This window comes from Clupea harengus, chromosome 23, assembly GCF_900700415.2.
Source record: "Clupea harengus chromosome 23, Ch_v2.0.2, whole genome shotgun sequence".
Lineage (NCBI taxonomy): Eukaryota > Metazoa > Chordata > Actinopteri > Clupeiformes > Clupeidae > Clupea > Clupea harengus.
The window spans coordinates 3,185,772-3,203,214 of NC_045174.1; the positions used below are offsets into that span (position 1 = coordinate 3,185,772).

Genomic DNA, 17,443 nt, shown 5'->3' on the forward strand with positions numbered 1-17,443 from the left:
TTTCAACAGAAACTCATGTTAAACAGACCCCGTTCGACCGCCATTTTAAAAACATGACACAGACATTACAATAACACATGAGCATCCAATTAAAATAGAAAAACACTGGAAGGCTTGTTTGTAAACGGAATGGCCAAAATTGTTGAACTGATAGGACATGAATTACGCACTGGAACAGTAAACTTCACTAAATCAGCCATTTTGGACAACAATGGCCATAAAAAGCGCTCTTTTTCCCATGATAAAAATAAAATGCCACGCATATCAGTCCAGTTCAATGTCAGGGGCAATAATCTGACTCTGATCTGATCACTGACAGTGGATGTCCTTGTCCTGCCTGGCCCCTAATCAAGAGTAATTAGGTTACTGTCTTGCCAAAAGTGAACTGTGCTCCAATCATCTGGTTAATTGTACTCTGATAATACATTTGATGGGAGTCATGGCAAAGGGCCCAGGGGACATCAGTTCTCATTACGAATTACTGTTCAATCAAGCTCCATTTATATTTACCTTCGCAAGTGAGTCAGGAAATTCACAGTAAATGCACCCATTCAATGTCACAGTGGCTGATGATGTTTTTTGTTTTTTTTCGCTGCTGAGGTAGTTTTACAGTAAGAGTAAGAATGCATATATCACATATGTTATACGACCTTGGCCTGTGACAATGGTGCGAATCAAATTCCTGACCTCAAATAATGTGTGCCATTTTATCCTCCCTCTTTTTTACCTCACATGCGATACAGACACTCTGTCCATCACTGTGTACTTCAGAGTCATGCAAAGTATTTACAAGTACTTATATTGTTTTCCTTCTGCTCTGTCTCAACACTCTTATGTCACGCAGTCACTTGGTGAAAGGTTTTGTTAATGGTTACTCATGCCTTTAAAAGCAGATCAAGCACATTAGAGCGACTCTCATTTTGGTAATTCACCAGATGGGAATGCATTGCTGGTGCACGGCGCTGGTTATGCCGACAGGCTGTCTACTGGTTCGTTTGTTTAGGAGAACATCATCCACAGGGGTCAGCGAGGGGAGAGCAGAGGCCATTGTTTGGACAGTAGGGTCCTCTCCCTCTCTCCCTCTGATCAGACATCAAGCCTCTCCTTCTTCCCCCCCCCCCCCCCCCCCCCCCTCTTGAAAGCCTCACTGAGTTGTGCTTCATGAAAAATAAACAACAGCTGCAGTTTGCTCATCGCTGTTCAAATGAAGAGCCCTCCTTTTTTTTTTTGCGCACGGATGGATGATGCTGGTGTGTGTGTGTGTGTGTGTGTAGGTGTGTGTGTGTGTGTGTGTGTGTGATGCTGATGGGCTTTCACTGACTCAGGTGAAACGGCCATTTGGTCATATCGCTGGCTAAAACCACTCTCAGCACCCATTTGTTCCTCATCTGCCTTCCCCACAGTAAGCCTCGGAGGAAACAGACAGCCGGGCCCTGACAGTGTGTATTTTAATGATTGGAAAATGACGGCCATATTGGCTTGCATTAAAAGACTGTGCTTGACAACATAGACTCCTAGCTAGGAGTGTGACAGTAGCTGAAGGTCTGCCCGTGAGCATGTGATGGTGTGACGTGACATGGTCCATGGAAGTAGTTGGCAATGACAATGAAATAAGAACAATGCCAGACTTGCCTACCAGTGTGCGCTGTTGCCACATCTAGGTATTAGATACAAAAATATGGTTAACATGATCAGTCTTGAATAAACACCATTCACGAACACAAAAAAAGCTAGAATTATTTACACCAAACACCACGTTTCTGTGGTGAAAAAATAAATACTGTATCATCTTATCATATCCCCTCGGAGGACAGCATAATAAATAACATGGATATGAATCGTCACCTTGGTAACATACCAAATAAAAATAATTATAACTCCTGTTGGTAGCACGTCGCTCTGTCTTCTGTTATAAGACCTGCATACCCATGTCATAAGCATATCATTGTAAATACAGTGCGCAGTGACGTAACAATGCAATCATTAACAGTAATTATCATGACAGATCTCAAAATGTTTGCTGCCATGAAAGCCTAGACACATGTGACAGGCTGAAATGGCTTTCAAAATTCAAAACGCTCTAATTACAGATAATGTTATCATGACATTGGAAATTGACTGTCATGATGACTCAAGGGAGTCCAGCTGTCATGATATGTCACTCTTATAACAGAGGGTTTAAAGTTAAGTGTTCTGTGATAACCTGTCCAAAAAAGTTGTCAACTGGCTAGTGGCAGAGGACTGTAAGTGCTGTGGCTGTTTTTCTTTTCCTCTAAATTTGGATTGGTCCCCTATGAGTCACATGACCTGGGCATCCACTCGCAGCGTGTGGGGGGCTTTGTCGCGCTGGGAACGCTTGGTGCCGTCGGACAGAGATGAGTTGGAGGCGTGGACGGCCACCTGCTGGTGCCGGAGGGCGTTGCGGGCGGCCATGGGCCCGCCCCGGAGCAGCAGCACGTCCCTGACGGCGGCCCGGAAGGGCTTGCTGACGAAGCAGTAGAGGAAGAAGTTGACAGCCGTGTTTAGCATGGCCAGCATGTTGGCCAGGTCGTAAGCAAGGTGCACGCGCCAGTCGAGGTGCACCGACGCCACGTACAGGTGGTAGATGATCACCGCGGTCCGCGGCGCCCACAGCACTGAGAAGACCGACGTGACAGCCAGCAGCATGGCTGTGGTCTTGCCCAGGAGGCGGTGGTGGTGTGGAGGTGCCGCCACTGCCGTCGACGATGAATGCCCGCACTCCTCCTGGCATCGGCGACGCCGCCGGAGCCGATGGATAATAAGCGAGTTGAGCACCAGGAAGATGCTGCAGGGCAGGAAGTAGATAATGGTCACGTGTGTCCAGATGAGAGCGCGGTCCAGCACGGTGGGTGGGTGGCTCGCCCGCCACAGGTCCGACCACCAGTAGAAAGGAACGCCGGACGCCAGCGCCAACACGAACACCGCGGCGATGATGCGCCGGGCCCGCGCCGGGTAACTGATCTGCCGGTGGAGCAGCGGGTGGCACAGCGCCACGTAGCGGTCCACGGTCAGCGGCACGGTGGCCCAGATGGACGCGTGGTTGGAGGCGAACTCCAGCACGCTGACGGAGTGCAGCAGCATCGCGGGCATGTCGCGGTGGAACACGGCCGTCTCCAGCAGGAAGCCCACGAAGATGATGAAGAGCTGGGAGAGGATGTCGGAGCTGGTCAGGGCCAGGAGGTACACGTAGAGGGCCTTCTTGGTGCGCGATGCCAGGCGGGACAGCGCCACCAGCGTCAGGATGTTCACTAGGGGAGGCAGAGGAAACAGGATGGGCAGAGCAAGAGAGCAAGAGAGAGAGAGAGAGAGAGAGAGAGAGATAGAGCAGGATGTAAGAGAGAGGAGAGAGGAGAGGATGAGAGACAACAGGAAATTGAACATGAACACCAGAGTGAAAACATTTTACAGGTCCGGGTTGTGAGAACTAAGTGTTTACTGAGGAGAAAAAAAGAGGCAAGATATAAGATGAAACATGTAAGATTAAATGTTAATATACAGAATAAAAGCATGCATGACCAGAGGGGGTGGCGGGGGCTATTATCTAAAAAAATAGTACAGCCAAATGTACAAACAGACACCGACACAAACAGCTTTAGACAGACTCAGGCATAAACACATAGATAGTGAGGGGCGATGGGAGAAGGACTGACAAAGAGATGTTATGTAAAACACTAGCAAACGACTGCTGGCTGTGGTCCAGAGTGTGATAGCACAGTTAAACCCTCCCTGAACTCAAACCCAATCTAAACTCCAGCTCCTGGGGACTCTCCCAACCTAAACCCATCCATGGAGGCTCTTACTTTGATTACCCTGAGCAAATCTCAAAGGTCACACTGAGGACTCAGATGAGGTGAACACGGACTCCTAATTAGTCCACCCCCACCCCCACCTCGCATTGCTAATTCCCCGGAATCAATAGTTAATCTGAGGCATCCCTATTCCCAATACACAACCAGGATTAAAAAACATGAAGGTCACTAGAAGAGACTACAGAGACTGCTAGGTAATCACCCTAATGGCTTTTTATTCTTCGGTGTGTGTGTGTGTGTGTGTGTGTGTGTGTGTGTGTGTGAGTTTGTTAGTCACAGGGACACAATGCGGTGGATGGCTGGGGGAACACTGGTGGTCACGTGACTGACCCATCAGTTCATGAAGACTGAACGACTCAAATATTGGCCGTGAACTGGACATGTCCTGTTTACAGCCCCCTACGCTATGTTGGGGGAGGGGGGGGGGGGGTGCTCTAAGAGATGGAGGACTGAAGTGATTTGTGTTGCTATTAGACCTAAGGCAAATGCTTGGCCAGATAATGAACCATTTGGATGTCGATTCCCTGTGTTCGATCACCTTAGTTGCCGTTCTCACACAAAGATATTGTAAGAAGCAGATTTAAGGCTGCCTTTAATCGCCAATTGATTTTTACCTTAAGCCAAAGGGTTGACCTACAAAGTTAAGCCATGCTGACCTCATGCATTAACATACACACACTTATTATGGTCACTGATTCTACTGGCCTGTTTCTATTACCACCTCTGACGTGCATTCATTACTGCTACGTGAACACTGTGCCGTCCATTATCCCTTACATAGCTAATAGACATATAATACTGCAATTTGATTCGAAATACTGCTATAACATACTTGAGCCTGCATTATACCCAACCCCAAAGCAATTTTTTTAGGATTTTCTCCTACCTGGTACTCCCACACACAAGAGGGCGCTGTAGTAGACGACAGGGATGTAGCCCAGGACGCACTCAGACCTCTGCCACTCTCCCTGGTTCTGGCCTTCCCTTTGGTGGGTCAGCACCGTCACATTGGGCCGGTGGATCATGACCTTTGAGTATGTCCTGCAGCAGGTAAAAGCAACATCTTTAGTTTGAGATTTCAGGAATAAGAATGCACAAGAATGCACAAGCACTAGTAAAATGTGGTATTTGTTGAGGAGGGTCATTCTGTCAGAAGTTGGATTTAAATAGTGTACTTGTCACTTGGCAAGACCATTTCTGTGAAAGTATGTTGTCACTGGATACGTTGCAGTTGATTTTTAAGCATCTTCGATCAGGAGGCTTGCCACCACATTGGATTTCATCGGTTAACCCAACCAGAAGCTTTTAAAGCAACTAAACACTCAGATATGCACAGAGAAGGTCTCAGCTGTCAAGGAAACAGCAAACCGTTCCTAAAATACTCCCAACCATGACGGCCTTGACCTACTCATTCCCAGATCATTGGGAAGCAGCAAAAGCCAAGGATTTCCATTTTATTGTGCCAGTAGAAATTTTAAACATGCTTGCTTTTGCTCCAAATCTATCATAATGAACATAAATGGCATCCCCTTGTAGCCCATGCATTTATACTTTTTGTAATGTTTCAGATTCAATGTTTCAGGGCAATTTTAGTTTAAAAAAAAACACCACCCCACATTGTACATAAAGGGCATCCTATTGAAACACCCCAGGTGCCGGGGCTCTGGGCAGTGCTCGCATGCCTTGCAGGTAACAGCCTGCGCTCAGGTAAGCCTTTGTCAGTAATGTGTCACAGATGGTGTCAGGTCAGTGCATTAGGGCTTGCAGACGGGCAAAGGCGAAAGGAGGTAAATGGCTTTAGGAGGGAGCCGTTTTGGAGAAGTGTGCTAATGGAGTTGAGTCAGGTAAGTGAGAGTTGTGAGCGGCACCAGTCGATTAGTGTCAAGCCGACAACACCAGATGGACAGAGAGAGAGAGAGAGAGAGAGATAGGGAAACAGGAAACGGTTCATTCAGCTCTCTTGACTGTCAGTGGTCTCCTTCCACTGGGTTTCAATTCCATCTCATTCATCTCAATCTTTCACCTGGATTCACCTCCCAACACCAAACACACACCCACATACAAACACACCCACACTTTCCAGAAGGTGAGCCGGAAAAAAACACAAGCCTTTGTCTGCCATTAAGGATGTTTGTTTGCTTTGAGAGACTTGACTAAAAGGCGGCCACACACCTAGGGAGTGAAACAAACATTTACTCCACAAGCTGTCGCATTATTAATGACAACCCAGCCTCAGAACATGTAGAAATTCTCCAAGAATCTGCAAAATCCTCAGAATATTGTTATGTTTGGAAGGGCCTTTGCAATATTTCCTCAGCGAGATGAGAGCTTGTGAGAACAGCTGTGAATAGGAGCTGCTCGGGCTGAACTGCAGCATCTGCAAAGACAATCCATTCACCTTATTCGCCTTCTGCCCTCTGTTTGAGTTATGGCTAACGGCGTGCAAAGAGTGATTGTGTGGTAAGCGAGCTAGCAGTGCGCGGCGCTCTTCTTGCTTAGCTATGCAGATTCACACTCAGCGCAACGATTGATCATAACAGCCATGATTGCTCTGCTGTCGCCTCATAATTACAGGGGCGTAATATTAGAAGGGGTGGTGTATGATGAAACGCTCAGAAGGAGTGTATTTACCGCTGTGCCGATTACTTTGCCATCTGCTTTAAATAATTGGAATTACATTTCAGTGCATTTGCCCGTCATCCCACAAACCTGTAGTCTGATGGAGTTAAATTAATACCGCAGTATATTTTCCCTCCCGTTTCAGGCCGAAATGTAAACAGGTTGTCAGCACTTTTGTAGTGCATTTTCAATTTTGTCGGTAACCAAAGGAGGAGATGGTCTTACGCGTTGCCTCATCTTGTTGTAAACGTCTGCCTTCGACCTTCCCTATAAATCAACATCTGCTCGATGCGTGGCAGTGGTCGAAACTGCGAAAGACTGACGGAGTGCTAGGCTATTTGTCCTGCACTCCAAAAGATGGGCATCCAATATGGCAGGATGTAAAGTATAACGGACATTATAGCCTTGTGTACCGACCCACAAGGGTAACATTACTCTTGTCGGGTCAGACTTAACAGTCGAGGAGGTACGCCTCCTAACACTAATTCCCATCGTTCCTCACCGACTCAGGATAATCTCACCATGATGCATGAGGTAACAAGATGTTTATTAAGTGCTCCTTCACAGCTGACCTGATGCAACGCAGGCAGCGGTGAAACCATCCATTTTTCATCTCCCCGCAACCCCTTCGAGACAGTTTGCTTAGGCAGTCGTGTTCAATGAGGCTTTATAAGTGTATAAATCCTGCTACGGCTGTCATTTTCCCCTTCTTTTTCTCCCTCTTCTTCCCTGGATTGCTGGGAAAGAACAGATCATTCTTCAAAGTCACCCCAGAAAGTGGTGGTAGGGGGATGGGGCAGGACTGCTGGCTTCTTTGCTTGCCTGTGGTGTGATCTGTGATCCCTGAGAATGCCGCTGCTTTTGACACGCTTACGTGCCCAAGAGCGTTTCCCACACTGGGATTGTCATTATGAACTAACCAAACAAAGACATTTTCATCTAGAATGAGTTGGTTCTCGGCTGATGCAACGTTGTGGTATCGACCACCTGATTATCTGTGATTTACTTTGACTTACTTTACTTTTTTACTTTCATTCTTTCAGTTCATCTGCCTGTTTGGAGGATGAGAAATGTTGAATCATCATAATCGTGTATTCAGTTTCAGCACGACAGAAAAAAGGTTATCTCTATGTCATTGATCCGGTGAGCGACCACCGATCAATAGCCTCACTCCAGGGGAGGAGAGGAGACTGCCTCGTTCCTGCTGCAATGCCTATGAAACACATCCATCATGGTCATCACAGGCTCTGGGGGGAAAAGCGTGGGATAAAGGCCAGACTGGAAGAGCCCAGAAAACTGAGCCCCCCACCCCTCACCCCCCATGCCCTTCCCCCATTCCCAAAGGATCAGGGGCCCGACAGAAATGATGTGCCCTGGAGATATTGCAGATGATGGGAGGTATAGTTTAGTTTCCTCTCAACCAGCCAGGGAAGGGGTGTTGAAGGCACAGCAAGCCTGATTATGTTGGCTTTCCCAAAGGGAGCGATCCGTTATCTTGAGAACGAGAGAAACTCTCCACAATGTGATGCATGGATTGCTCATAAAATAACGTCAACAGCAACGACCAACAACAACCCATTGGAATTTTCCCTGCCGACAGTTTTAATCACAGCATTTCACATCAAGTCCGGGAGGCTCTGTCTATTACACTAAGGGGAGTTTCTCCTCTCTCCTGACAGTTAAATCTGTCATTTCATGGCTTAGAACACACAAGTGGCCCCGGTGGAAAGGCAACACTGTTGGGTGTTGTGCCATGTTCAAGCCCGGATCTAATGACCCAAGTTAAACAGCTCTTGAATGGTGTGAATGGATTCACCTTACGTGCAGCTGAAATGAACTCTCTTTCTTTCGATCTCTTTCTCACTCACTCCTTCCCTTCCTCCCTCCCTCACTCTCTCTCTCTCTCTCTCTCTCTCTCACTCCCAATCAATCTTTCTCTCCCTTTTCTATAGTCTCTGTGCTCCACTGGCACCTTAATAATTCATGCCGTGATGGCGTACCTGAAACACCGGCAATGGGCTCAAGGACGAGGGTTCAGTGACTGTGTCCCTATCGCCGCAACTCTAGGAGATAGAGGAAGATAAAGCGGATGGCTTCAGCATTTTCCCGAGGGACACAGGGTGCTAGTTCTGATTACTGATCATTCAGCATCTTTTTTTAACTCACACTGTCACAAACACTATGGATTAGTTTCAGCGGTATCATCTGTTAGCAAGTCATGTAATGAACATTTTTTCTTCAGTGGTGGACTCATCCTCCTACTATGTTATCTCAAACTGGAATGTATTAATTAGTGGGGTCATAGGGAGATGGGGCCCCCCATACGAGTCGGGTTCAGCTCAGGGTTTCCTCCTTAGCAGGGAGTAGCAATTTCCTTATTGTTATATCCATGGGTCGCTTCCACTGAAGTCTCTTACAAAATAGGCTCTTCAGGGAAATTTCATTAAAACTTCAAAAAACGGCCCGAATTAAACGGGAACGTTTGAGCTGTGCTTGCAGTTGAAATCCTGGGAGACGTAACCTTCCAGATTTCACAAGTCAGCAAGCTGACCCCACAGAGTTTCCTGCTGTCCTCAACACACACACATTAATATGACATAACCCAGAAGGGAGGCGCGGCATCTTCAAGAACTGGTTTACTTGGACCACAAATCACTTGGACTGACACTCTCACAAATGAAATGCAATTGGGAAAATAATTAAAATAACAGGAAATAGGACATAGTTTGCTTTAAGCGGACGGGTTGCACATTGAGTCCTCTGAACTAAACTCTCCCGTAGGACAGTGTTATCTCTCCACCAACTTCTACTGCAAATTAAACTTGCATTGCACAAACACATGAAGTGACCATAGTTGAGTGTGAACATTGTCAAACAATTCTTGACTTCGCCACATGTACGTACAGTAGACATATCATGCCTGCCCAACCATTGCAGAAGTGGTCTACATTATCATGTTTAAATACACAGTAAGCTATGGATACATGTGCATATACCCACAACACAACTAAGCAGTCATTCATTGTGTTTCAGAGAAAATAATTAATGTATATTGCTATACAGGAAGAACATTTTCATGTATCTTAGTTTCTGTGTGTATGTGTGTGTGTAAATGTAGCAAATTAAACTCTGTGTGTGTGTGTGTGTGTGTGTGTGTGTGTGTGTGTGTGTGTGTGTGTGTGTGTGTGTGTGTGTGTGTGTGTGTGTGCATGTTTCTAAAGGCGCATATCCAAAAGTAGGGATGTGGGTGCAAGAAGGCTGCCTACCCCTCAGTGCCAGTGGCGTCTCCCCATCGGCGTGCCCAGTGCCCTTCTTCCCCGCGCTGGAGCCCCAGCCAGCACCGCCACAGCCCAGCAGATGCTCCCGAGAGGAGGAGGAGGAGGAGGAGGAGGAGAGGAGAGGGAGAAGAGGACTCTGAGCGGCATGCACATCACTGCGGCCAGTGTGACAGTGAGAGAAGAGGGAGAGGGGCATGGGAGCTTAGGGGAGGGAGAGAAAGAGAGAGAAAGAGAGAGAGAGAGAGAGAGAGAGCAAGAGAGACAGCAAGAGGAGGAGGCATAGGGGGAGGGAGCACTAAGGAGAGGGAGGGAATAAGAGAGGGACAGTGGCTGTAAATAGGTATATGAATGAGAAGGGGTGGGTGACGGAGGGAAGAGTCACAGAGAAAAAGAAAGGAAGAGAAAGATGGCGAGAGAGAGAGAGGACGAGAGAGAGGAGAGACTAAGCCCCACACGCAGCAAAAGGGTCGAACAGGTAACAAAAGGCCACACAGAGGCATTGAGTTACCTGTGCAGCATTGAGTTACCTGTGCAGCATTCCTGCCGTCTGCCGGGAGTGGGGGAGGGGGCCACGCTGCTCACCATCTCTGCCTTAACGAGGGCCCATGGGAGCGCTCAGCCTGTGAGCAGAATGCCAATGACACGCCAAATATAGCCCTTCTGACGCTCTGCCCACATGTTGCCGCACAGAGGTCAGGGCAGGGTGTGGGCAAGGGATGGTAGGAAGGCGACAGACTCCTAACAGAACTCGAGGTGCCAGAACACTAAAGGTTCTATAAGGGTTCTTTAAGGGTTTTTGACCCATCCGCACAGTCCAACTGATAATACTTGAAACCTCCTTTGTTATTTGTAAGGCCTGTTTTGCCGCATGTTAGCAGAAGAAATTTTTTCAGCCTTAAGTAACCATTTTTTCTCAACACAGTTTAAATTTCTGAAGGGCAATGAGGGAACTTTTTATGTTCCTGTGCAAGACGTCTAGAAAATAGCCAAGCATCTGGAGCTGCGCGCTGATTGCACAGTAGCAGTCACTGGTTATTTGCTGACATGATTAATTTATTGCTTGAAATGAAACAAGCAAATATGGACCATGTGTCTTATTACTTTCGGATTGGCGGCCGAGCTGGCAGACGCTACAGTTGAGCAACATACGTATCCAAATCCACACATGCTTTGCGTGTGCAGTCGTTGTGAGTTTCAGCATGAGGCATCCAGCTAATATGTCTCAAATGTGGACTCACAAGGGCTTTTGTGATGTAGCTATTTATGGCTTTGACACCTCTTTTTATTTTCATTAAATTCCAGTGTACGTTTATGTTGCTTGGTGCTAATACCTAATGCTTAAAACATGCGGTCTCACTTTACAGAGAGTAACATGATACCCGTGTATTTACATAATAAGCACACAAGCACACACTGTCCTCTGGGTCGTCAGGCGCTGTTAGTATTACCGGCACAGAGTATAACCGGGCTTACATGCTTGCAGAGGTCTACTGTATACTGTGCTGTGGTTGTGGTGTAAAGAATTACAGGTTTTATGGGAATCCAGGATACAAATGATATATGACATGGAGATTAAGAACACACACACACAGACACACAGACACACAGACACACACACAGACACACAGACAGACACACACACACACACACACAGACACACACACACACACACACACACACACACAGACACACACACACACACACACACACACACACACACACACACACACACACACACACTTGCTTATTCCATTTGCACAGTGTATTTATATACCATATCCATGTTTTCCATGTCTTACATGCACTCGTGTATGCATTGAATGAGGGTTTACAGCAGACTTGTCTTGTGGGGTGGTATGTGTGTGAGCGGTGGATAAATGGAGCCTATGTTTTTTGGTGGTGGTGAGAGAGGGACGGACGTGGCCGTGGTGGAGACCCTGATGTGGTGGAGACCCTGACGTGGTGGAGACCCTGACGTGGTGGAGACCCTGACGTGGTGGAGACCCTGGCGGCAGACCCGGGAGAGAAGGGCTGCTGCGATAAATGGCCCCTGCATCGACCTCTCGCCGCACAGGAGACCCAGCCGAGCAGAAAATCAACCTCGTTGATCACACTCCTGCAGCAGCCCCTGACATCAATCAACACCTCTGCACCAGCAACGGAACACAGTGTGTATGGATCTGTGTATGTGTGTGTATGTGTGGAAGGGTGTGTAGATGGGTGTGTGTGTGTGTGTGTGTGTGTGTGTGTGTGTGAGGGGCAGACTGTGTGTGTATGTTTATATAGTGTATGTGTGGGTGGAGGGCAGGAGAAAGAGCGAGAGAGAGTAGAGTATGGAAGTGGATTAGTGTGTGAGTAAGTGAGAGAGAGAGAGAGAGAGAGAGAGAGAGAGAGAGAGAGAGAGAAAGAGTCTTTTTCAGAGAACTACATTTTAATGTGGAAAAAATGGAGGATTTAGATGATGGATACGACAGGGAACCTTTTCTTTAATGAAAAGGATTATCCATAAACTCCCACCGCGGGATGTCTTCCAACCACCCGCTGACGACCCTGTGCCTATCCTATGTTACATCGTTACTGGCTTTGAAACTAATGACAATAAGCAGGTGTTTTACGGTCAGATCAGGCTCAGTATGTCACTTCTGACCTGCCGTACATCCCCATATCCGGCACCCCGCGATCGCCAACACCTCACCAGGTGTCCAAGTCATCAAACAAACAAGTCACTTCTCAGTCTTCCTCACTCGCGTGCCTGAGATACTTACCTCATGCTTAAACAAATCACGGCTCAACGAAAACAAACTGTGCGGGTCACCGTGACGCTCAAATTAGAGCGATATCCATTTTCACAGCTGGAGCTGGGGTCTGGTCTCTGCCTGGCAGGCCCCTGGAGGTCAGACCCATAATAGACGCCGGGGGCCGACACGCCATTGCCAAGGGATGTGTGTGGGGGGGAGGAGGGGAGGAGGGCGGCTCTCTGTGTTTTTCCATTTCTCACTTATCAGTGATGTGGGTTGGCGCTCGGACTGCTCCATATCTTCTTGGATCGGGTCCTGTTCAAACAGAAGGGTTCAGGAGCGAGGGAGGGAAGGGAGGGTGGAAGGGGAAGAGAGGAGGGAGAGGTGGAGAGGAGGAGGCAGGGAGAGAGGACGTGTGTGAGGTGGTGTGTGTGTAGCGTGTGTCCTCTTAAGTCTGTCATCTGTGCATTGTGTTTGGTTTGTGGTAGGGTTTGCTTGTGTGTGTGTGTGTGTGTGTGTGTGTGTGTGTGTGTGTGTGTGTGTGTGTGTGTGTGGGAGTGTGTGTGTGTGGGAGTGTGTGTGTGTGTGTATGTGTGTGTGTGTGTGTGTGTGTGTGTGTGTGTGTGTGTGTGTGTGCGCACCTGTAGATTTGCAGTGAATATATATCGTGTGTCTGTCATCATATGTGGTCCCGTGCTTGCGAATGTCACTGTGCTTGCATTTGTGTGTGTGTGTGTGTGTGTGTGTGTGTGTGTGTGTGTGTGTGTGTGTGTGTGTGTGTGTGTGTGTGTGTGTGTGTTTGTATGCATGACGTACCTTACATAAAGCCTCACACAAACATCTGGTTAAGTGTGACTGGACACCTCTCTTAGTTTCCGTATATAGCGCTGTTTTTAATTACTCTGCTCCGCTCGGTTAAACTGTCAGTTATCCAAACTGTTACAGAATCTTCAGAAATCCCCTTTCTCCCACGGGCTTCAAGGAGAACTGGCTGCACACATCATTTAGTGCTCGTGCTCAAAATACCACTGCAAAATTCCTCTGAAAATCATCAGCAAAAATTAAATGTGTCCGTTCCTAATTTACAGTGAAGAGCAAATACAATGCTATCGTTTTTTTTCTTGGCGTGAAGACAAGGACAAGGACGTTCATTACCACAATGGGAAAAAGCATGTAAGAGAAGATGGTAGTGGGGTTGCTATGAGTTATGATCATACTTTATCTCAAAACTCCAGCCCTATTTTTCTTTTCAACTTGAGCATTTTGTATAATTTCAGGCTTTGTGTGTGTGGGGTCTGTGGAACAGACAGAGAGGGTCCATGAGTATGTCTGTGTATGTCTGTCTGTTGGGTTGTATAAGAAAGAGCAGTTTTTTGTGTGTGTGTGTGTGCGTGTATGTGTGCATGTGAATGTGTGTGCATGTGCTTGTGTGTGTCTATGTGTGTGTGTGTGTGTGTGTGTGTGTGCGCGTGTGTGTGTGTGTGGTGTGTGTCTATGTGTCTGTGTGTGTGTGTGTCTATGTGTCTGTGTGTGTGTGTGTGTCTATGTGTCTGTGTGAGTGTGTGTGTGTGTGTGTGTGTATGTGTGCGTGCGTGCGTGCGTGCGTGTGTGTGTGTGTATGTGTGCGTGCGTGCGTGCGTGCGTGCGTGCGTGCGTGCGTGCGTGCGTGTGTGTGTGTGTGTGTGTGTGCGTGCGTGTGTGTGTGTGTGTGTGTGTGTGTGCGTGCGTGTGTGTGTGTGTGTGTGTGTGCGTGCGTGTGTGTGTCTATGTGTCTTAGTGAGTGTGTGTCCACAGCGGATCAGTGAGTGATGTGCGCATATACAGTGAACACCACTGCTGACTCCGCAGCTCTGTTTCCATCTGTTAAACATATTTATCCCTTTCTCTAATTAATTAATTTTGGTCGTCTGGTACACCACAAACCATTCAATATTCATAACTGAACAAGGGAAAAGCAAGGATCTGTTTTCTTTTAGCTATTGCTAAGTATTTTGACAAAGTGACTTTTGCGCCAAGTTCCATTGCCAGCTGTAGTCTTGGTTATATAACTTTAGGGATAAACGATTGGAGGCGACACAGACTAAAGCTAAAGCAAATGAACTTGGTGTGCTGCCTGGAGATGTCACTGGGATAAATCTGGTCGACACAAAATGTCTGCTGGATGCATTTTATAAGCACCGCAGTTAACCTGACTGAGGGTCGGCTTTCTGCTTTGTCCTCCTGCTCCAGGTTCAATTTGTAGCATGAGAAAAAACTGACCCGCCTTGCCCTCCCTCGCAGCAACATTTAGTTTCCAGATCCCTGACTATTGGATCCTAATGGATCATGGTCAAACTGACACAAAGGGAGGACTGCCAATACAAACTCAAAGTGTGGTTTCTGAGAGGTGGAGAGAGTGTTGGGTGCTGTTCAAGGGGGTTTGTCTGTTCAAGTGTGAGATGAGATCAAAGCCTCTCGGGAGGTTCTTTCAGGTTTGAAACCTTTGGGGCTTAAAATAGATGGCATTGGTGGAATTACAAGGAAGAACAGAGAGAGAGAGAGAGAGAGAGAAAAAGAGAGAATGATTAAAATGGATAAAAACAAAGAAAGGTTAAGAGAGAATGGTGTCATTACCTTCGATACAGTCTCTTTTCGAGTTGTTTTTTTGTCCATTTTAGCAAATTGCTCCTCACGGTCTTCGAGGTGTCTGTCCAGTGTTTTCACAAAAAAAAAACTCTGTACACAGTCCTGAATCTGTACATGTGAAACAAACAGAGGCTCGGACCGGGCCATAAACAATCCCAGCCAATCGACACGAGCTTCAAGACCACAGAAGGGATGGGTGTAATTTGATTGGCTGTTGAGCTCAGATAGCGACAACCTTTTACGAAACCGAAACTGAAACGGAAACCGAATCACGGACTGCATCTTTAAAGAGGTACTGCACACTTAAATATGTTTTTTGAGCTGTAGACTAAATTTTATGACTGTACTGTGATAAAACACATAAATGCTGGATTTAATATTTACCAAAAAATTGGGGTTTACATGAGTTGAAAATCCATGTAAATTATTTGTTTCATATATATATAACCTCCTCTCCACTCTCTGTGCTCCCCACCTCTGCACCTCCCCACCTCTGCACCTCCTCTCCTCTCCTCTGCACCTCCTCTCCTCTCCACTGCACCTCCTCTCCTCTCCACTGCACCTCCTCTCCTCTCCACTGCACCTCCTCTCCTCTCCACTGCACCTCCTCTCCTCTCCACTGCACCTCCTCTCCTCTCCTCTGCACCTCCCCTCCTCTCCTCTCCACTGCACCTCCTCTCCTCTCCACTGCACCTCCTCTCCTCTCCTCTCCACTGCACCTCCTCTCCTCTCCACTGCACCTCCTCTCCTCTCCACTGCACCTCCTCTCCTCTCCACTGCACCTCCTCTCCTCTCCACTGCACCTCCTCTCCACTGCACCTCCTCTCCTCTCCACTGCACCTCCTCTCCTCTCCACTGCACCTCCTCTCCACTGTGTCTTGAACCAAGGATACAACAGTTTGATTTGTATCACTTCAAACAGTGTGTAAAATATAGCAAAGCTGTCCTCTTGTGGACAATTTCTGCAACTGCAAGCCATCAAAATAAAGTGTGTGCGTGTGTAAGGGGGGTGGTTGCTGATTTCCTAAACCAAAACGAGATGGTTTAAAATCCGGTGTCAATTCTCTACAGGATGATGCTATTTCTATGGTTATCCCAATACAGTACAGAGCGTATACATTCATTGGTACACCCGCATGAACTGCCTATAACTATGAACACAAATGTGTGCATACATAAAGTGTGTACCTTCAGGGACTTATAAAGGATACTGTGGTATCAGTATTTTGAATCACTATTGTTTAAACCTTTTCCAACTGCCTGGATAATATCAGCAGTTTTCAAACCACTCAACCCTACTTAAGTTCAGTCAAGCATCTCTCCCTCCTACAGAACAAAAAAATAGGAAAACCCCTAGTAGAAGCTTTTATATCCACCTACCCCATACTCTCTACCCAAGCACTACAAACCCTATCTGTACTATCAGCACACGCTCCTTCCCCCCTCCCCCTCCCCCTCCCCTCCCCCATGTCGCACTGACAGAGGAAGGAAGCGTGTCACCCGGGGTTACTGTATCACCGTCATCTGTCTCTTCATCACGCGGGATCAATACTACTACTGCACGCCCAGACATTGGGTCAGCATTGACTGGCTGCCCGTGACTGATGCTGCTCATCTGCTGAGGTCTGGCCTCGCACGGAGCCTCCTGACAATAATGAGGTTAATGAGGACATCAAAGGGGTGTTTTCCAATCTGATGCTAGCTTTGAGTTATCAGTGTTAATTCAGAATATTGATTACTGGTATCACTCTATTCTAGTCGTCCAGTTTCATTGATCCCGTGGGTCGCGTGTGGACGGCTCTAGTATGGACACACACACACACACACACACACACACATCCCACAATTTCTCTTCAGAGGTGAGATTCACACGAGGGACACCTATCAGAGTAGTAGGTAATGGATTTATGGCCGTCATTTATGATTAAATGTGCTCTTGCACACACACACACACACACACTCAGACACACACATAGACACACACAAGCACATGCTCATGCAGACATACACACACACACACACACACACACACACACACACACACACACTAACATAGACACACACAAGCACATGCTCATGCAGACATACACACACACACACACACACACACACACACACACACACACACACACTAACATAGACACACACAAGCACACGCACACACACACACACACACACACACACACACTAACATAGACACACACGAGCACATGCACACATACACATGCACACACACACAAGCACTTGAACACAAGAAGTATTAGTGCTAGATGCAGATCTAGTTCTGGGTGGGCCTGGGATTTTGAAAACACATTTATCTGAAAAGAGTGTTTTTGCCTATGTGGTTATGCAC

The 17,443-nt window shown here is 47.2% G+C and overlaps 1 protein-coding gene across 1 annotated transcript; it reads right to left on the reverse strand.

The window, feature by feature from the left end:
- Nucleotides 1-1,429: 1,429 nt before the first annotated feature.
- Nucleotides 1,430-10,670, reverse strand: gpr142 (G protein-coupled receptor 142). The gene is made up of 3 exons (XM_012820032.3): nt 9,716-10,670; nt 4,717-4,871; nt 1,430-3,269 (listed from the first exon to the last, which is right to left on the reverse strand). Exons 2-3 carry the CDS (start codon nt 4,853-4,855, stop codon nt 2,299-2,301), a joined length of 1,110 nt encoding a protein of 369 aa, XP_012675486.1. The 5' UTR covers nt 4,856-4,871; nt 9,716-10,670; the 3' UTR covers nt 1,430-2,298.
- Between the last annotated feature and the right edge of the window lie 6,773 nt (nt 10,671-17,443).

Bases quoted from the DNA above. Each gene is read 5' to 3' on its own strand.
- gpr142 (XM_012820032.3), bottom strand. From the start codon at position 4,855: ATGATCCACCGGCCCAATGTGACGGTGCTGACCCACCAAAGGGAAGGC. The intron at 3,270-4,716 runs GTAGGAGAAAAT...TGCCTCCCCTAG, and splicing joins CTTGTGTGTGGGAGTACCAG to TGAACATCCTGACGCTGGTG.